Source organism: Corvus cornix, chromosome 4 (assembly GCF_000738735.6).
Source record: "Corvus cornix cornix isolate S_Up_H32 chromosome 4, ASM73873v5, whole genome shotgun sequence".
NCBI classification, from domain to species: Eukaryota; Metazoa; Chordata; class Aves; order Passeriformes; family Corvidae; genus Corvus; species Corvus cornix.
In genome coordinates, this window is record NC_046334.1 from 54,977,316 (window position 1) to 54,998,491 (window position 21,176).

At 43.3% G+C, this 21,176-nt stretch overlaps 1 protein-coding gene across 2 annotated transcripts; it reads left to right on the forward strand.

Annotated features, from left to right (window-relative positions):
* The first annotated feature begins 679 nt into the window (after positions 1-679).
* LGI2 (leucine rich repeat LGI family member 2) lies at positions 680-20,539 on the forward strand. Of its 2 annotated transcripts, XM_039551269.1 has the most exons (9): positions 680-910; positions 1,003-1,074; positions 3,928-3,999; positions 7,171-7,242; positions 7,810-7,881; positions 8,949-9,118; positions 9,826-9,867; positions 13,868-14,032; positions 16,542-20,539. In XM_039551269.1, exons 1-9 carry the CDS (start codon positions 723-725, stop codon positions 17,357-17,359), a joined length of 1,671 nt encoding a protein of 556 aa, XP_039407203.1. In that variant the 5' UTR covers positions 680-722; the 3' UTR covers positions 17,360-20,539. The 2 variants fall into 2 exon arrangements, with proteins under 2 accessions (XP_039407203.1, XP_039407204.1); XM_039551270.1 differs by lacking the exon at positions 9,826-9,867.
* The last annotated feature ends 637 nt before the right edge of the window (positions 20,540-21,176 follow it).

Consider the following 21,176-nt stretch of genomic DNA (forward strand, 5'->3'; position numbering starts at 1 on the left):
AAGGTCAGGTTGGATAAGCCTCTGAGAAACCTAGTCTAGTGAAAGCTGCCCATGGTAGTGGGTTTTGAAATAGAGTAAGGTCTCTTCCAACCCAGACCATTCCATGATTCTGTGATTTTTTTTTAAACACATCCAGGGATGATGATTCCACCACTTCCCTAGGCAGCCTGTTCCAATGCCTGAAAACCCTTACAGTGAAGAAACTTTGCCTAATATAAATCTAAACCTCCTCTGGTACAACTTGAGGCCGTTTCCTCTTGTCCTATCAGTTATTACCTGGGGAAGACGCTACACCCATCCCACTACAATCTCCTTTCAGTTAGTTGTAAAGAGCAATAAATCCCTTTCCCCGAGCCTCCTTTTCTCCGGGCTAACCACCCCAGCTCCCTCAGCCGCTCCTCGGAGGACGTGTACTCCGAAACCTTCACCAGCTCCGTTGTCCTCTGGACACGCTTCAGCACCTCAATGATCCCCTCCATTTTTTGGGGCAGCATCACTCTGGAGCGACCAGCGGGAGCCACCCACGCTCTCCGCCTCCCGCGGGGCTTTTGGCTTTTGTCCCGCCGGGAGGCGGAGGGCGAGGTGGCCCCGCCGCGCCTCGCCTCGCCCCGCCCGCCGGGACCCCCCCTCCGCGTCCCGGCGCCGCAGCGGAGGCGGCGCCGCGCTGATGTCAGGGCGCGGGAGGCGGCGGGGAGCGGCCGGCGGGCAGCGGCGGTGCCGGGATGGCGCTCCCGCTGCGGCTCCTGCCCGCGCTCTGCGCCGCCGCCGCCGCCGCCCTGCTGGCGCTGCCGCCCGCCGCCCCGCGCAGGGCCCCGCGCTGCGGGCCGCCCTGCAGCTGCTGGCGGGAGTCGGCGCTGTGCGTGGGGGCGGCGGGGGCGCCGCGCAGCCTGCCCGCCGGCCTGGGCTCCCTGTGAGTGCGGGACCGCGCGGGGCGGGATGAGCAGGAGGGCGCGGAAGGGATGCGGGGCGGTCCCGCCTGATGGGTGGCATCTCTTTTTCCAGGAGCCTGGTCAACGGGACCTTCTCCGAAGTCAAGGACAGGATGTTTTCCCACCTGCCCTCCCTGCAGCTGCTGTAAGTATGGCACTGGGAAGGAGCACGGCCAAGTAGCACTTCGCCCCTTCCTCCTGAATAGAGTCCCTTTAAGCATAGAGCCTCCCAGTTTCTCCTGAATAGAGTTCCCTTTCCCTTGTAGAAAGGGAGAAAACGGGTAAATCCCCAGCTTGCACAGTCCCCCGATGTAGCTGCCGTTTCATAACAGGGGATGCATTTTCTGCTCAGAAACCACTTCATAAAATGTGTATTTAGTTACTAAAGGAGGGCAAAATGTTTTATGATGCCCTAAGTTCCTCTTTTTTAAACTTCAGCTTTAGTAAGTTTAAGGCTAAGTTTTGTCCCCCAGAGTCATGTGGTGGTGGCTCTCATTCCTGTTCACTTTGTGCCCGGCAGTCTGGCACTGGCTTTGTGACGTTGTGGGCACAATAGGGTCAGCAGAGGCTGCCAGGACACACTTCAGAGGGAATCCTCTGTGTGTGGAGAGCTGGTGTTGTCTGCAGCATGACTCCGTGCTTCAGCGTGTGGCTTGGAGGGTGGGCCCTTAGATGCCTTCTGACCCCGCAGTCCTCTGTCCCAGGAGAGAGTGGTCTAGCTCCTAGCACTTTGCAAGCTATCCCTACTTACTGACCCTCGGCAAGCTGCTTGGTCGTGCCCATGTTGCAGTTAGGTATGTTCCTCCTGCTCCAGGAGCTTACCCAAACTTGCTTAATTTAGCTGTCCTGGGAGGCAGCAGGGAAGATACAGACAGAGACTGCGGTACAACCCCCCCGGGGAGCCTGGATACTAATTTCTCTGGTAGTCTGCAGCGAAGCTGAGCAGCAGCCTGCATCCTGCCTCACCCAGTGCAGCCTGTCCTGATACCAACCAGGCCCTCCACCCCATAAGGACTGACTAACCCTCTCCCCAGGAAAAGATACACTGCAAAGAAAAATCCAGCAAAAAGACCCAAGGCCAGCCAGAAACCCAGGCTGCGTGCTTGCCACAGAGCTAGATGTTAAAACTGGTCTTAGCAAGAGGTAGTCTCTAAAGGCATTTGGTAGCTGATGGCCAGGCTCCTCTCCTTGGGCACCCCACCTCCTTTGACTCAAAGGCCTGTCTTCCTACTGGGACGAGCAGCACTCCATGCAAAATGCTGGGGAGAAGTGGGCAAAGCAAGGGGTGGAAGCTCTCACCTGCTTTAATGTGAAACTGGCCCCAAAACCAAGTTTTTGTGAGAGTTGGGGGTCAGTACAGAGCCCCCAGCAGAGGGACGAGGACCTTGCCCACCAATAAATGGCTGCAAACAGCGGACTGGGAAGGAAAGGGAGGAATCCATGGGTGAGAAACTGTGGGTGGAAAATTAGAGATGGGGGAATCTGGCTTGTTTTGGATGGTGGTAGTAGGAAAAGGGAAGAAGACCAGATGAAGGTTGTCCCTTTTCCTTAGCTGTAGTAGATTTCGTGGAGATGCTGGGGTGTGTAGGGTGCTGGGGAAGAGATGGGTTGTTGAGGAAGGCAGAAGTTGCTCATGACACTTTATGTGGTAAGTCAGATGTGGGAGCACCACACCTTGGGCACTGACAAATTCTGTTATTTAGTGTAATTTGTGACTTTTTCCTTAAAACATGAGAAAAAGTAATGATTAAATGACAAAGAGCTGCATGCATAATTCTGCACATGGACACCCCAGGACGATGTTGTCTCTGGCAGTACTCATGGTAAAATAGTAGTGCAAGGATTTTGTTTTGGTGGTCTGCATCTTTGTCAGATTTCTTTGGGATAATTTAAGGAGCATTTGTCTAGTATTAGCATAATATCCAGGGATCACAAGGAAAGTTTGCATTTCATGTTCATTAGTCTTCTAAATTAATTTTAGTAAAATGCCTAAAACCATACAAAAGGAAGATTAATCAGTTGCTCTAATAAAGCAATTCGTGCAGACATATTCATTCATAGGGGAAAATTCTGAGATTTTCCAAAAATTATTTCTTTTGAGTAGTGTTCATTTTTTAGACCAAATAAGAAATTTTGCTATTTTTTTGAAAGGAGATTGCCCTCTCTGCCTTTGAACATCAACATTTTGAGATGTCCACTGTTGTGCTTTGATACAGCAAGGAATGAACTTTGCTGGCAAAGCCTCCTTAACATCCTTCTCCCTGGTGGCCTTGTCCTGGCTCAGGTGACAGCTTCTCTGGTGCAGCTCTAACATGTTTTGTCCCTGAAGTTCACACGCGAGGAGGGCAGGGCAGTGCCTGGAGGAGGCAGCACTGCAGCTCTTCCTCACCACCTGTGGACACAGGGCTTTGCTTTATAAAAGGAGCAGGATTCTATCTTGGTGTTTTGGATATGTCTGCGTTTCCAGCTGACAAACTGGCTGCTGTCCTCCCACACTGCAGGCTGTACCCCATCTGCAGGTCAGGCTTGGAGCATTGCCCTGGGAGCATGGAATGAGTGAGCACTGGCCCACTGTGACTGCATAGATGAGAGCTGGTGCTTGGGAGCTTAGGATTGGTGCTGAGGTGGACTCTTAAAAGTTGTCAGTGCAGCCGGTGGGTGGTGAGCGAATGGGGCCCACACTCAGCAGACCTGCTATCTAATGATGGCTTGTTCTGCTCAGTGGACCACAGAGTTGAGGACCAGGTTACATTTAGCCAAGGTCAATGGCACAGCAAGCATTTTTCCTGGGGAGTAGTGGACATTAACTACCATCATGTAATGCCTTTGATTTTTTTTTCAGTAGACCATTCCACAGTATTTTATGTGTGCTGCATTGGTGGGGCAACATGGGCTCAAGTCAGTAAGATTAGTTTGGTCACGGGCAATAAACAGAACAGGCATAATCCAGTGTGTCAAGTTTTAATATGCTTTCCTAATGCCCGCTCTCCATTTTCAGCTTGCTGAACTCCAACTCCTTCACTGTTATACGAGATGATGCCTTTGCTGGTCTCTTCCATCTAGAATACTTGTAAGTTTGGTATTTTATGTCCTTTATAAATAAAGACGTTTTGATAAGTTGCCACGACTCCTGCTGCAGAGCCTTGGTCTTTACTGTGATTCCTAGGAGCAGGGGAACTGAAGGATTTATGTTCCACTCCTGTGCAAATGTTCTTTACGATGGCTGACGATTTTTCAGGGGTTACAGTGCATTTTTAAAAGATACAGTGAATGCAAGGTGTCTCTGTGCAATTCCAGCACACCAAAAAGGCATTGCTTAGCAAGAGCTTGTCTTGGCTTTCCAGAACAGTGCCATCCCTGTTAAGGGGATTTTAACCTCAGGCAAGAGGTGGGGAAGCCTGTCCTGACCTGTGGGCAGCCTGAGGAGGAATTGCAGAGTGCTGGTATACTGCCCAGAACAACCCTAATTCTTCTTCTCTTTTCCCAACTTTTGTCTCCTACTTTGCCTTTTTTCTGATACACTATTTAATGTTCATAGCATTTATCTTGATGTAATTAATTATAAATACATAAATATATATATACATATATTTCATATAACATAAATTATTGCAATTATTTATATTACTATTTAAATTTATTTAACTCTCCTTTTGTTTACATCATTCACTTAGTTGATTTTTGCAATCCTTTCTTTTTCTGATCCTTATTTTTGTTTATTTTTAGTTCACCCTTTTTTCTTTTAAAAAAAAGTATTAGCCCTGGTACAAGGTTGTCTTCCCTTCACACTCCAAAGGACTGGCATTTCTCTGTGTTACTCAATATGAGCTGGTGTATTTGACCTATGAATAAAGCCTGAAAAAATTCCTCATTCCACCCACCTTTCTGAGCTGAAATGCAGCTGTGGAAAACATTTGTCCTTTTCTATAGGAAGACCAATGCTCATAAAACTGAGTCTTGCTAAAATCTTGAAGGCAAATAGATATTATGGTGGGGTATATTCAGGGTTAATAGTCTGGTACATATGGAGTAGCCAACAATGGAATTTGCAGATAATGGTAAATGGTATACGCTAAAATCCGTGATTCTGCTACATCTGGATTTTTCAGAGATAGCAAGTTATCTAAGCACTCTCTTTTCCTCATATCTACAGGGAAAAATTATTTGCATCATGTTTGTAAAAAGGAAGAAAACCATTTTTTGTTGTATCATTAGTGACCTGCTTTCAGGTGCTGATGAGCTTGTCCCAGCAGCATAGCATACATCGTGGTAGTTGTACTGGTCACTGCAGCCAGACCCCTGTCTGAATTAAACACCCTGCTCTCCTCAGCTGCTCAAAGGGCAAATCTCTGTCCCTGACCACCAGCTGCAAGCCAGGGAGCAGGATGGAGAGTGGTAAACCCTTACAGTTTCAAATTCTTTTAGCAGCTGAACAAGTGGTCTCAGTTAATGGTTGTGGTTGCCTTTCTTGCCAGTTTCCTCTTCCCAGCAAATCACCCCTCCACCTTTTGGGAACTGGCTGTGAGTGGCCTTTCTCTGTGATTTGTTTTTTTGGCCATGCAGCCAGTAAAACCAGTACAGCTTCCATAAGTCATGTCTCTTAGTTACGAGGGATCAGATTTTGTAGAGAAGAAGGAAACCTCACTGACAAACAGGAATGACAAGTGTCTGTGTGTACAAAGCAAAGTCTCTGGCTGAAGAGCAGCTGGGGAGCACCCACAGCTGGTACTTGTATATATGTGTAATATATCTCCAGCTGTGTCCTGCTGCACTTGCAGCACTCATAATAGCATTCAATGCACCCTTAAGCTGACTCTGTGTACAGAGTCTGGGTAAGACAGGTCTGATAAAGACGGGAGCTTTGCTGGTGAACAGACTGGAATTCCTAGGGTAGCATCTGTTGGAGGCCAGGTTTGGTGATTCAAGGATCCAGCAAATTACTGAGTCCCAGCTTTTTGCAGTATGTGCAGTGAAGCCCTGTTTATTTGCATGGACCAGTGAGCTGGTGCTGTGCAGGGATGCCAGGTGCCAGTGAGGGTGCCAGGAGGCAGGGTGGCTTTCTGCTCTTGCAGATTGAATTTGTGGCCCCACACAGCCTGGAAAGGGGCTGATCTGCCTCTGACATCTCCCATGTAGACACAACACTTTCTGATCTGCACCCTTTGCCTGCAGTCAGGGTCCCAGTCACTTCATGAAGGATTTTTTCTACACCTAAACTGCAAAACCAAGACCACTTGTCATCTCCTGCGTTCCCATCTTGACTCTGTTGAGAAGAGACCTTGTCTCATAGCATTTTTCCTCTAACTTCTCTGGAGGGCAGGCAGAGCTGCTTAGGAATAAGGGAGGCACCTTTATCTCACAAACTTTTTATAAAATCAGCATACAGTTGTCTTCATCCAGGTATAGCTGTATCATGCAATATCTTGATGGCCACCTGGCTGCAATCACTTTGCAGGGATGATGGTGTACTTAGGGATGCGTCCTCAAGTGCTCAGGGGTCAAGATGCTCAAATATCAGCTCTTTCTTTAAATGCTGACATGCAGTCAGGAGGAGCAGCATGCTGCTGGAATCGATATGTGCCTGTCATTATTCCCCCAGTGCACGGGGCCGTGACTTGTGTGCAGCCGGCACCCTGCAGAGATGTCCTGGCTGGAGAGAGCTGAACTGTGGCAGCCAGAACCAAACCAAGGCAGCAGTCTTGCCATCTGTGCAGATGTCAAATGTGGGGAGTTCTAGTGTGGGTACGGAGGTGGCACTGTGTGTGTGTGCAGCCACGGGAGCTCCCCATCAGAGCAGGCCTGCAGCCTGGGCTGCCCTGGCACCGCTGTGCTGCCCCTGGTTTGAAAACGCTGGTGATTTGTGAGAGGGGAAGGTAGGACTTTAGCTTCTAAAGTCTGTCTCAGGAGCCTCTCCTATGCAGGTCTCTTGCCTCACACAACACATCCTGAGAGGATTACCAAGAGAGGAATAATTTTTTTTGCCTTGTTCGCTTTGTTCCTTTTCTGCTGGACATTTGTGTCATGTGCCATCCCTTGTGCTGCCAGGTACTTGCATTGTTCCTTGCAGTCCACCCAAGGAAAGGGAAAAAGGAACGTGAGCAGCTCCACTGAGACTTCCCACTTTTCAGTCTGAAGGAGCTGCCCAGAAACATGCTGAATCTGGCAAGCATAGCTTAAAGCACTATGATGTTAATAATAATGTTTCTTAAAGTATTTAAAAATATATTTTTTTTTTGCCTAGATTTATTGAAGGAAACAAAATTGAAACCATTTCAAGAAATGCATTTCGTGGCCTTCGTGACCTGACTCACCTGTAAGTTATTTAACACTTGGTAGAGTGATTTCTACTTGAACAAAACTCTCCTGGGAGACCACTGTTTTTTCTGCTACACAGAAAACTTCTCTTCCCTCTGTGTCAGCTTCCTCCTGATGTCAACAATATGCCTTCTGTAAATTAAAAACCAGCCTTAGAGCAATTCCTGCCTGGGCAGCACTGCCACATGTTGGGCTGCCTGTGTGCAGGCACAGCTGGGACTGGGATGACACTGGTACCCCCAGTGCTCACTGGTACCACCACCACCACGCTGCCTACGCATGATTAACATTCCTCCTGCTTTTCAGCGTGCTCAGTGATTGCTCTGTGGGTTACATTTGCACCTGGGCAAAAAAAAAAAAAAGCTTTAAATATTTTACTTTCATGTGAACTTCAAGCAATCTCCATTCTTGAATGAGAATAATTAATGCCTGTTCCTGGTAACTTCTAAAAGTGCCAGTGGCTGGACAGTACCAGATAATTAACAACCTGTAAGTGAGTTCAGACTTGAGAAGAATTGCAAGATAAGAGGCAGCAATGATATTAAGCTCTAACTTTCTTTTTTAGTTCTTTGGCCAATAACCATCTCAAAGCTCTGCCAAGGGATGTCTTCAGCGATTTAGATTCTCTAATTGAACTGTAAGTAATGAGGATCTTTCTATTGGCCGCCTGCTTCTGTTGCTCTTGCTCTCAGTTTTGGGTTCCGAGTGTGTGGTGCTGTATCTGGTATCTACACAGAAAAAAAAAGTGTATTTTTTTTGTTCTATCTTTTTTTCATTTTGTAATTATTTGCTTGATAGACTCCTTTAAAGTAATTGCTGTTTCTTAAATCACTGTTGCTTCTTGTGATGCTGTACATAGCTTGTGTTATTGTACTTCTTTCTGATGTCTCATGTAAATTGTGTTTTAGGGAAAGGGAGACAATTAATTTTAAAACTACAGTTTCTCTGAACATTTTTCCCTGTTATTATTACATGTATTCCCTGAGATTATTTTAGTAAAAGGGACTAGTTAAAAATTAAGCTATTTTTCCTTGTTTTTGAGCAGTTGTAGTACATTGCTGACATTCTGTCAGTATTTCCTTGTACAATTAGGATTCCCCTATTTTTGGCCTGGCTCTTCCAAACAGCAAAGTAAAATTGTAAGCCACAGAAACTGCCAAAGGATCAAAGAACAAGTACAGTGCTGAAATTGCATATACATTAGTAGGAAGAAGTTAAATTGACTCTTCACCAGCAGCGACTCAAAAAATACAAGTCTTATATCTGTATTTCACATCTGCAAGGTTGCTCTGTCAACCAGCAGTACTGGAACAGTTTAGGGAAGGAACGAGAATTGTCTGTGTCAGCGGTCAATGGTGCAAAGGAGGCTTGCAGCAGACAACCTGAGGGTCAGGATGTATTACATTACAGTCCTCATCCTGTGAAAACTTACCAAAAAAGTAACTTTACACATGGATCGCAGTGCTCCATTACTATGATTATATATGACCACAGACTGCAACCGTTTTCTGAAAAACTTAGTGAAAGAGAGTTCATAATAAAGGAGTCCAAATAAAACTTAAGAAACTTCCCTGTCATCAGATCAGAATAATTCAAGGATACTCATATATTTTGAAATTCAGCATGTCGAGGTAATAACAGTTCTGTAGTACTCATATTGCTATCAACCTTTTCAAATATGTTTATTTCTGTGTGTTTTTTTAGAGATTTAAGGGGAAATAAATTTGAGTGTGACTGCAAAGCCAAGTGGTTGTTTTTGTGGTTAAAGATGACAAATTCCACTGTTTCTGATGTCCTGTGTATTGGTCCAGCAGAATATCAGGATAAGAAGTTAAATGATGTGACAAGTTTTGATTATGAATGCACCACTACAGGTATTCAGAATGTATATTTCTAAGCACACTACAAATGGTTAAATATCAGAAGTTTAGATGATACCCTTTTGCTTCTATGAGCATGACTTGGGGGGAGGAAAGGGTTACTTACATACAAAGCACTTCCAAGTACTAGAACAAGTACAAAATGGGAAAATTACATTTAGAAGCCAAAGTGAGTACTGAGTTTTTATTTGGATTAAGTGATAATGGGAGAAGAGCTCTGACTATTCATATTCCAAAAGACTTGATTATGACTCAATTCGTGGCTTAATTTTCATCACAGAATGCTTTCTATTATCTGGAATGAAACCATATAGTTATGGCAGATGAGCTTCCTAAAACCTCTGTATTTCACAGAAAGCAATGAACATAAGTTCCAAAATGTGGCTATAGCTGTTATCTTTATTTGATAAGTCATGATTTATTAGCCTCAAAGGTGGTGGCAGTAGTGCCAGCAGTTCTTCATGGAACTCCATCAAGTTGAAGAGAAAAGTCCAGTAATATTCTGCCTACTGTCTTGCTTAGGATCTCGATTTTTTTTTTTTTTTTAGGTAATGTAAAGCATGCTGAAGGGAGTGAAGAGGAATTTGCATGTGGTTATGCTTATATTTTATGACCAAACTGCTGCAGTTATGTATCTTTAAATGTAGCCATATAACTGAAAATATCAGCTGCAAGCATTGTTTTTCATCTTTTTTGAATAGGATGTCAGCGCTCTGCCTTTCTTCTAGACAGTAATATCAAAGGTGTGCAAGTTCTCATCTGTCATCAAGTTAGTCATTATTATTAAAAGACAACAGAAAAGTTGATTACTAGTAATGTAAAATGAAATTTCAGTGAAATGAAAAGGAAAAGATATGAAAGGTGCTTCGATGGCAATATGTGAAGGAAAAGAGAATGAACTCAGAATTCAAAATAATGTCAGAAGAGAAGCAGAGGTAAAGTGCAATAATCTGCTGCATAAAAGGATGTCAAACACAGGAGAGCAATGAAGTTTAGAACAGTACCAAAGTTATAGTCTCATGTCTGCTGAATCACCGAGAGGCAGAAATGCAAAGTAAAAGCAGGCTTTATTTCATTGCTATCTGGTTTAAGCAATTGTGTAGCACTAACAGTGCACAAGAGGAAGCCTTACGTGGTCCTCAAACCTATCCTGACCTACCGGCCCTCTGTCACCTTTCTGTACCTAGACACTGTAAAGTTGCTACAGGTAAAATTCACCCTTAACATTGTCCCTTTGTCCGCTATAAGCGAAATCACACCAAGCATAAATCTAATTTCATGCAGAGTTTTTGAGGGCCAAAGGCATTCCATGAGGCAAGGATTGCCCAGCTGAATATTTGTTCAAATGCCCTCAGAGAGGTGCTCCCACAGCACAGCATTTAGCTGTCACACAGTTCTGCATGACCTTGACAGTCTGTGGTGCCAGGCCACTGCTCCTTTCTCCTTCTCTGCCATTGCCTCCCCCAGATCCAAAGGGAGTGTAAATATGCCCATATTGCTTCCTTGAGGATTGATTAGTCACAGGCTTAGAACACATACTGTATTCTGAAGTAAAGCAACATACCCCACAGGTGTATTCTCCTTTCCCAGTCAGTGGTGGGCAGGGCTCTGCAAAACTCTTTCATTTGTGTTAGTTTTTAGTATAGTATTTCCCTCCTTTGCCAGGTGGGATCAGACTTTCCATCATTTCTGGTCTCCAGTACTCTGTGTCGAGCATGACTGGATGCAGGATGTGGTAACAAAGCAGTTTGCTTGGTAAAATGTGTGTCTTGTTGGCCCAGTCAGCTCATTGCCTCAGCTGAACTGCTAACAGTGGTAACAGGAGAGATGGAAAGAGGTGCTGCCAAATTTAAAATAAAAAGGCAAGGAACAAAATGATCCTGTTGGTTCTTCACAGAGAAAGTGATTGACAGTATTGGTGACCTGCACTTTTAACCCTTTTTGTGATAGCATCTGTCTTTTCCATTTCTCAGTGCTTGCATCATGGAAGCAGATTAAGCCATTTCACTTCATTTCTTGTCCTTCTTCCTCAACAGTGTGTGAGGGGCCTGTGCTGTGGTTGTGAGCACCACAGGGGAACATGTAACTCACTTTCAGGAGACTGGAAAACAGGCCTTGGGCTCCCACAGCCGCTGGAAACAGACTGTGTGCATGCCTGGGACCTGCTTTGCCCAGACTTGCAGGAAGGGATCATCTCACTGAGATTTGGAAGCTTGTTTTCCCCTTTCTTTACCTGAAAGAGAGGTAGTCCTCTCTTTCCCCACGGTCTGGAAGGGAGGTAGTTTGCAAATTAATAGATGCTGCTCCATTCTTGCTCCTGTGCTGGAGATCTTCTGCAGTGGGAGAAGGGAAAGGATGGTTAACGCTCACTGCTGGCACAGCCAGGTCCCTTTTACTCTTCACCTGGAGTAGAAGTATCCCTGCAGGGAAGAAGGGATGTGAGGAGAGTGGGGCTGAATTGCAGGATACAGTTTTGGAGCAGCTGCCCAAACAGATCATCACTGGTATTTTTCCTTACCATCCTCCAGTGTTCCCTGCACTCTCCTCCTCTTCTGTGCTGGCATCAGTGCTCCTGTGTGCTGGGATCAGCCAGAGCAAGGGCTCCCAGAAGGAAAATCAGCCCAATAAAATTGTTGGGTCCCTCACCCATGATGCTATGGTGCCAGTTCAACCACAGAGGGAACAGAGGTGGAATAAGTGACTGGAGGACAGGGTGACATCCCCACTCTCAGCCAGCTGAAAACAGCGTGAAAACCACGTGTCTTGAGACAGGGAGAGCAAAACTGTGTGTGGGGTTGGAGGGAGAGAGGGACAGCTCATGCAGCCAGCATGGCAGGTGGAAAGCATGGGCTGTGTCCTCTTCCCTTTCCCATCCAGGGGATCCAGCTTAAAAGAGAAAAATGTTAGAAAAGGGCTCCTCCCCAGTCCTGTATTTACTGTATTAGCTCCTTCTAGCATTACAGCAAGGTACATAGAACTAAATCAAGCCCCCAAGGCCTAAATTTTTTGCAAGCCTGACGTGGCAGCCACTTTTTACTGTGTAACCCTGTTCTACATTACCGTCTGGTATTCCCAGCTGGTGCTAAAATCATCATTTACTGCTTTTTACTGATCACAAATGATTCTCCTACCCATTTTCACGTACAGACTGGTTTGTTTCAATTCACAGATTCCCCCAAAGTGTTTCACAATTCTTCAGATTTCAAGAGATGTCTTTTCAAGATTAGGTTTTTTTGTTTTTTCCTCAATATTTAAAAAAATATTGTTATTTTCTGTGACTCTATCTGCTGTTGCTCCATCCTTTAGCTACCTTTTATAACTGGTCAGTTACTTTTGCTTTCTCCATACTTCAGTGTCAGCCCTTTTAGTTTACCAGTGAGAATGAAGATAACTTTCTTGTTTGCCTACCAGCATTTATGAACCAAGCCCGAGCTCTATTTATAATAGTCCCTCAAAGAATGAAGACTGTCATTTCTTTCACAGCTGTGGAATCTGCTCTGTTTGTTTAATGGTAGTCATCTATCTTTATTCTCCAGAAGTGCAACTCCTCAAGGGCAAGGCTTTCAAGCATGCAGAAACAGAGGGTTCTTCATTCAGAAGCAATTATTTCATAATGCACCAAAATGAGGGACTCGAGTGAGGACTTAATTACCATTTCACCAAAATCCCTGGATGCTCAGGCCCTTCCAATGTAGGAGTGCATGGTGAAGACGTGTAGCAAATGGAGCTTAAAACAGAGCAGTGTGTGGTTCTGCAGAGAAATGCCGTCATAGGGAAGATGCCTTTCCTTTTCTACATATCTGTATCCACATATTCCTTCAATGCAGGCCTCCTGCCACATTTTAGACCTGAGTGCTTTGTCAGCTCTGCTACACCATGTGTTTTTTCTGATAATAGTGATCTTGCACAGCTGTTCTGGTCAAAGATGAAATTCAGACCCAAGTTTCCTCACTTTGCCCCAGACTGGTTCTGTGGTGACTGCTGACTTATCCCAGGGTGAATTTTCAAATCAAGTCTACAAAGGCACTTAACTTTTGAGAAACAAACTCTTAAATTCTAGAGTTACACTCCTAATCTTTAAAGGTTGCTCCAATTCCTCAGTCTGGTTGTCTAGGACAAATTTTCCACTGGATAGTAATTTTCAGGTTGGTTGTATTTTATGCCTAAACTACATTATAATGCCCCATAAAACATTATGTTAACTGAGTTTTTGATTACACCACTTTGTCTATGGTCTAGGCAGAACGGGGTTATCCCCAGGCAAACTTCAGATATCATTTCACTTTCTGCCTGGTTTAGCATAACACAAATTGCTAGTGATTAAATTTGCATGACTTAAGAAGTTATTGGACTTCAGCTGGTAGTTGCTGTCTCTCAGCTTGAATGTGATTCTAGCAAGGCCATTTCACTTGACGGGAAAGCAACTTCCAGCTGTGGGGAAAAAGACTTGTCTCTCTATTTCACTGATAGTAGCCAGCCTAGCTGGAAAATCTGAATTATTTAACTATTTGCATATTTGATCTCCTTGACAAATACATTTCCAGAGGACAGTTCATGATACCTAAAGGAGGAGACGCTTTCCCTGTTGCTGCATGCCTAACATGAGCACTGATACTTCCATTATAGCATTATACAAAATCCAGAGTATTTCACGCATTTTTCAGTGTAAATCATTCTAGTCACACACTTACTCTGTGTTTCCAGCAAGAATGTATCCTAACTGTTGTAAATGTGTGTTTCTAGATTTTGTTGTTCACCAGATTTTGCCCTACCAGTCCGTTTCAGTGGATACGTTCAACTCAAAGAATGATGTGTTTGTAGCCATTGCACAGCCCAGCATGGAGAACTGCATGGTGCTGGAGTGGGATCACATTGAAATGAATTTCAGGAGTTATGACAATATCACAGGTATATGAACACTGGGACTGCAGTCACTGATGAACTGTTGGCATTTCACGAGGATAAGATTTGTAGATGGGACCGGTTTGTTGGGTTTTGTCCTGAATCTTTGTTGAATTTGGCTGATTGAAGTCACTCATGTTTGGACATGAGTGACTCCATGGAGTAATGCATCATTTAACATGTGCATTTAACCTTACTGTAGCTTTTTTTTCCCATTCTTTTTTTGTCCATTCTTGTAAATTGTTCTGAAGGCACAAACACTTGCCATAAATGTCACATCATAGGCCAGCTTAGCGCTCACTGCCTCAATCATACAGCAAGTTAAAGCAGAAGCTGAAGGAGCACATGGTCTTGCCAAACTACCTGCAAAACAGAATATAAAAAGAATCTATTGTATGTAGAAGGAAACAGGTCTGAAGGATGCTTTCAGGGTGAGCTGACCAGGAAGCCAGTTGAAAATGACAGAAATACTTAAACTCTGGTTGTTACCTAAAGAGATGTGCTGTAAAGCTTCCACACTTACTTTCAATTTACAAACATGCTTACTTAACATCTTGGCCTGATCATACAAAGAGCCTGTGTGGATGCCAGATGATGTTCTAATGCTGATTTTCTAGTAACTGTTCTGTCCCTAACCAACACTTGTGGTGCTCAGTCACACCATGACAGCAGAGACAGACTCTTAAGAGTTGTTATCTGCTGCCTGGTTTCCCAGATACTCCAAGCCAGAGGTTTTGAAGACTCAGGAGCTAAATTTATCCATGGAGCATCTTTCCGTCCTGTTGCTTGTTGTGTATTATAGATTATTTTTTACCTTACATTTTGGGAGACATAGAGTATGTTGCATCCTCATCTGATGTTGAATTCTACAAAGGCAGCAAGCACTTACCTCCTCAGATCAGCTGTGTGTGTAACTAATGAAAGTTTACAAGAACCTACCCCTCTGTCAGGAAAATTTGGAAATGAAAAATGTTACTTTTTTAGGTTTCATTGTGTTCTGGTAGATTAGGATAAAATGGGATGTAACCTGAGAAGTCAACAGCCCAGAGAGAGCTAGGTGAGCCCTAGAAAAACTGCAGAAATGAAACTGAGAGTTTGAGTCATTTGCAAAGACAGCTGCCTTTCAGGGTGTCTCACCTTCCTCTGAATGACTTGATTTCTGCCAGGGACTTGTGTCCTAGCTGCAAACCCAGAGTTTGTTCCTGGAAGGTCTGAGCTCGAGCTCTGGACTGAAATGTACGTGAGCCTGAGATTTTTGCCAGAGGACACAGGCACATAAAGAGCCTCCTGCAGAGCCTGAAGAGTGTTTTGTAGAGCTCTGGAGCCAGCTCTACAGAGAATTTCACTACTTACCTGTGCTTGGCATTTGGATATCTAAATTTAGGCTTCTACAACATGGGCTTATGGAGCTGAGCTAGTTGTCAAAGTTGCCTTTACAGTGAACATGCAGAGAAAGGCATTGCTGTCCTCTGCAGAACGAGGCAGGGGACAGGTGAAAGCTCTTCTAGAGTGTGTTTTGACTAAGTTAGATCAGAAGGAGCCTGGATGATCAGCTCAAGCATTCATACTTGTGCTGCAGATACCTTGCTGTACTTGAGAGGAAGGTACGCCCAGCTCTCCTGCCCTGGGAGGGTGGCAGATCATCCCAAGCCAGCTCTGAAAGCCATGGGTAGGGGACCAGCAGAGGAGCCAGGTCAAATCTCCTGTGGTGACTGACCAAGCATGCATTGGGGAACTTGTGCAACTATAGTTCTACTTAAACTGTGCTTCACAGAGGAACTCCTCTCTGCTTCCAACAACACCCATTATAATAGTCTTGTTGTTACTTTTTTGATGTGGTTCTTGTATAGTGTAACTTGACATTCTCAAAACAGATCATAACCTGATCTGATCTATCTGGCAACTGCAGTATTTCTAAATATTTCTAGTTTATGAAATCTCAAGAATACCTAAAAGAAACAAAAGAGTTAGATTTATCTTTTCATCCTGCTGTCAGGTGATATATCCACAAGATGCATCTATATTTCTATGTACAGTAGCAAAAAGCTGACTCTAACCCTTCTGGAGCAAGAAAAATATACTATACTTCATTCTTCTAGTTAAGATGGAAAGATAGACATTACAAGAATAAGAGAATTTCAGATGCCTGATGAATGGCAAGATAAAAATTCTTGTCATTTTAAAATAATAAAATATAGCTTAAATAATTGTTTTGGATATTAGGGGCCATCTGTTTGAACAAACAGAGAAATAGAAAGTATTTTGCATAAAAAGAATTAGCATTTTATGGTACATCATACTTGCACACCTTGCAGGGTGGGACAAGTCATCTCTCCAGTTACTGGGAAGCAAAAGCTTGAAGAGACACTCTGATGGCATGCAGCAGAAGACAAAATTATGAGATGGTGCAGGTTTAAAAAAGGGGGGAGAGGTGATTTGGTAACATCTGTGGTGTAAAGGTGCTTTGTGCTGTGCTAATATATGTGTTGTTTTGTTTTCTTTCTTTGGGCAATAGGTCAGTCTATAGTGGGATGTAAAGCCATTCTTGTTGGTGACCAAGTCTTTGTGGTAGTGGCACAGCTCTTTGGTGGCTCACACATTTACAAGTTTGATGAAAGCTGGACGAAGTTTGTCAAATTCCAGGATATTGAAGTATCTCGCATTTCCAAGCCAAATGATATAGAGCTTTTTGAGATAGACAACGAAATGTTTTTTGTCATAGCAGATAGCTCTAAAGCAGGTTTGTCAACAGTGTATAAGTGGAATAACAAAGGATTTTATTCATATCAGTCTCTCCACGAGTGGTTCAGGGACACTGATGCTGAGTTTCTTGATATAGATGGGAAATCACATTTAATCCTCTCTAGCCGTGCCCAGGTGCCCATTATACTCCAGTGGAACAAAGCCTCCAAAAAGTTTGTCCCACACAGTGAAATCCCCAACATGGAAGATGTCTTGGCTGTGAAGAGTTTCAGGATGCAAGATGACCTTTACATCACTCTCACAAGATTCATTGGTGACTCCAGAGTTATGAAATGGAATAGCAAACAGTTTGTGGAGATACAGGCTCTTCCATCCCGAGGAGCCATGACACTGCAGCCTTTCTCCTTCAAGAACAATTACTACCTAGCCTTGGGAAGTGACTATACCTTCTCCCAGATTTACCAGTGGGATGGTGAAAAGAAGATATTCAGATTATTTAAAGAAATCTACGTGCAAGCACCACGGTCTTTCACAGCTGTGTCAACAGATCGAAGAGATTTTTTCTTTGCCTCTAGTTTTAAAGGAAACACTCAAATATTTGAACATATCAAAATTGACTTGAGTTTATGAAAAGCTGCTGGAGTGAAATTTATGTAGAATGACATTTATACACGAACAAAGCAAAAAGAGACCTTTCCATAAACAGGGTGCACCTATGGAGTATGATGACATTTTCTGAACTTTTCAAACTTGCATATTAATCAGGGACTGCATTTACTTGGTTAATGCATGACATGTCCATTTTATCCTTTTTCAAAGACACTTTGCAATTTGTAGTCATTCAAAGAGGAGTGCAGTGCATTAGGATTAATGTTGACATCTAAGAGAATGATCTAAATTTTATCCAGCAAACTACCTTGAGTTGAACATCTCATAAAGAAAGTGAAGAGTGAGCCATGCAAAACATAAAAATGATCTTGACTCCTAAATGAACAGTAATGTACGTTTTAATATTAGAGCCAGTTCTTCATGGTTGCTGATGAATTGTAAAAGCAAATGGGAACATTCCAGAATACTCTTGAGTTCTCTCTTCAAAATCTGTCTTTCTGGTTCACAGTAAATCCAAGGCATCACTTAAATTCATTGCAGACTGAAGGGAGAGTCAAAATCTATTGCCACTTTTCTTCCATTATTCACTTTTTTCAGCAACAAATTGTGCATAACAAGTAGCCCAGCCCACAGTAACTGGCTAGCCAGGAAAAGAAGTGTGTGTCTTCAGGACTGTGAGATCTTATCAAGTTAACATAGACAGAAAATACCAGAGGTCTGCATGATGCCATGAACAAATCAACTACAAATCCTACCCACTTTCTGTTTTAATAGGTATTCCAGAAATACATCCCATTTTGCCCGAACTCAAAATTTTGCTGATGATTCCCAGTAGATTCTGTGTGTTTAACGTGTTACTCTGTTGTGAACCCTCATTCCAGAAGGCAGAGCTTAAGCTTTGCCTGAAACACATATCTACATCGATGCACTCCATGTTGTAGCTCTGTACGCAATGAGGTGATTTATTGTCTAGCGTTTCCCCTCTAGCACATCTCATAAGCAATAAATTCAGGTTTGGGACATCAAAGTTGTATTTGGGGAATTCTCCTTCTAACTAAAGTCTGTGACTTCAGGATCACTAAGTCATCTGAAACCAAGCAGCTGGAGCTGTTTCAGACTAGAGCTAATCCTGTCTCCAAGAAGGATTTCCACTGGGTGAGTCCAGGCTGTTGCCAGGCTGCCAATCCATTGAAGGCTGAACAGCAGGATGTGGACAGACTGTACTGCATTGGTGTTTTGGGTGGTTACAGACCAAGGCATTCAATCATCCTAAATAGGGCAATCCTGGCATGCAGAGCCTCCCTCCGGGTAACAGCAAGGGACTGTTTTCCTGGAAAGGTTCTTTGCTACCCTTACCCAACAAAATTGTGTATCAGAGCTCCTGTTTGTTCACTTACACAACATATTTCTTTAAGTTTTCATACCACTTATCCTACTAGGTTTTTTATCATGTCTTGCTGCTGCACTGCTGCCTTGGATAATAGGGAGGCTTTGCATAAAGCAGGAGGAGCAAAGGAAACTGTCCTTTATATTTAGGGCTATTTCACCATCCTTCTGCTGAGTGAGTTTCACATTTTTCCCCTGGACATGTGAGACATGGCCTGTGATCACAAACAGAGATGTTCTCATAGGCTTTACAATATCCAGGGTGTGAAGCATGCTGCAGAAGAGGATTATGCATAAGGACTCCTGTGAGGAGTCATAACCTACCAGTGACCTGGCATATCACAGTCTTCCCCAACTTTAACCTCTCTGCTATGAAATGAAGTTATTACTGGCCTGTCAGAGACATAACTCTGATTTTCAACTATGAGTTAGGGTTTTTTTCCCCCCTACAGAAGTGTTCAACCTGGTTTTATTTTTAACTACGCTGGCAACCTGGCCCATCCCACCCTCTGAAGGACTGAGTGCTGCCCTCCAAATCCCAGTGCGGTGTCAGTCCCAGTGGTTCAAGACCAGTAGATGCAAACCAACGTTCTGCAATAGGATTTAGCAATACCTCTCCTAGGATTAAGCTAACAAATCTGACAAAACAAAGAGATTCATGTTTTGCAGTGAATGCAATTTCTTACCATGTTACCAGTTTACTTTTTAAAATGGATATGACTGGCAAGCAACATTTATTTAGCTTGTGTTGGGACTAGCATTTCAAGCATGGAAGTTTAACTAGAATTAGATATTCTGATGAGGGTGGCATTTCTTAGTGCACTGGCACTTTCTTCTAGGGCTCGACTGTGGTGAGTACTGGTCACTCAGGAAGGGGCATGAGTCACAGTGAAAAGCTAGTTTAGAGAGATTGGATCCTTGAAGGGAAGCAAGAGGATGCTGGAAAAAGGCTTGTGTATTGAATACCAGGAGATTGTACTGTTTCAAGAGCCAAGGGGATTTTGAGGCTTGACTATAAAGTTGAATTAAATTAAAATGGTCTCTGCAGAGACAGGCTTAATAAACAGGATTAAGTCATCCACAGGAGTCTAGCTCATTCACATGGGACCAGAAGAAGAGAGTGAAGGAAATGAATTCTGCAGGCAGGCTGCCACTTCTGCTGAGTAGCTGTGTTGGTTGGTCAGAAAGCCCAGCTCAGCATCCCTCCCAGCTTCAGGAAGAGTCTGGAGTCAGACACTGGCCTGCCTGTTCTGCTGAGTTCATGCACTGGAGGTCAAAGCAGCTGTGAGGGAGGACAAAAAGCACCAGTTGATTAAGAAAAGGTTATGGTACTTTTCACAGGATTAAACATAGGCAATATCTCAAAAAGAACCTTGTTCTGTTCTTCCTGCTCCCAAGGAAAAGCAGCAGGATGCAGCCATAAAAACAGAAATCACTAATAATTGAAAATATTTTCTGCCTTTCCAAATGCAACCATGGGTTTGTCTCCATGGCCTATATTCTGTAATAAGAATTGTTTTGAATAGTAAATAAAATACGCATATCCATAATTCATTGCAAATGTTAGACCATCAGGACAGTGAAAAAGGATAACAGAACATGCCACCAATAATTTTTAATGTATTCTAAAATACATAAGTCTGTGTAAAGAACATTAATTTATATAAGCATCGATTTAATATGCACTAGCTACAGCAGGAGCATTTTAAGGTTGTATATACACTGAGCTTTTTTTAGTAAAGAGGAGCTGATGCAATCTATGCTACTGACTTGTATGTACTCTTTCATTGTATGAATAAAATGTAGTTAATGTGACTAATAGTGGTGCGTCATGCTTGTTAAAATATCCATGTTGCAAGGATCCACACTGCCAGAGGAATGGACAGGGTGGGCAAACGGGTCCCTGTCTATTTATGATCGGGTTTGGCTTTTGACAAGGTGGAGAAAGCCATGCTCAGATTAGTTACATCTTCCTTCTGTGCCTGAGATAGTTTGGACCTCCAAGGTTTTGCTGTTCCCTGATTTTCCCCTTCACTCTTTCCTTACACCCCATCTAGTGTTAGCAGGATGTAACGCAGCTACTGCTGTGAGTTTTACTCATGAGTTCGGTTCTTTCTTACCACAAAGTAAAGAGATCTTAATTTTCAAAATAATTAAAAAAAAAAAATTAAGATACTTAAGTGAATTTCTTACATGCTGAGTAAATAGGAACCAAGCCCTAAAATTACTCCCAAGACTTTCAGATCTTTGCTCTGGGGTCTTTTAAGATTTGTTAAATTTTACTGAATCATTGACATTTACCCTGAAATTGAAAAAAATAAATCAATCAGCAGTGAATACACTTTATTTAAAGCAATCCTTGAGTTTTATCCACTGATCCTGCTAGTCACTAACACAGGGAATAATTATTTTGTTTCCTCTTAGTTCTTCAGAAACAGCACAACTCTCTGTA

Coding starts and splice junctions, on each gene's coding strand:
- LGI2 (XM_039551269.1), top strand. CDS start 723: ATGGCGCTCCCGCTGCGGCTCCTGCCCGCGCTCTGCGCCGCCGCCGCC. Junction 1,075..3,927: donor CTGCCCTCCCTGCAGCTGCT/GTAAGTATGGCA, acceptor CTCCATTTTCAG/CTTGCTGAACTCCAACTCCT. Junction 7,243..7,809: donor CTTCGTGACCTGACTCACCT/GTAAGTTATTTA, acceptor TTTCTTTTTTAG/TTCTTTGGCCAATAACCATC.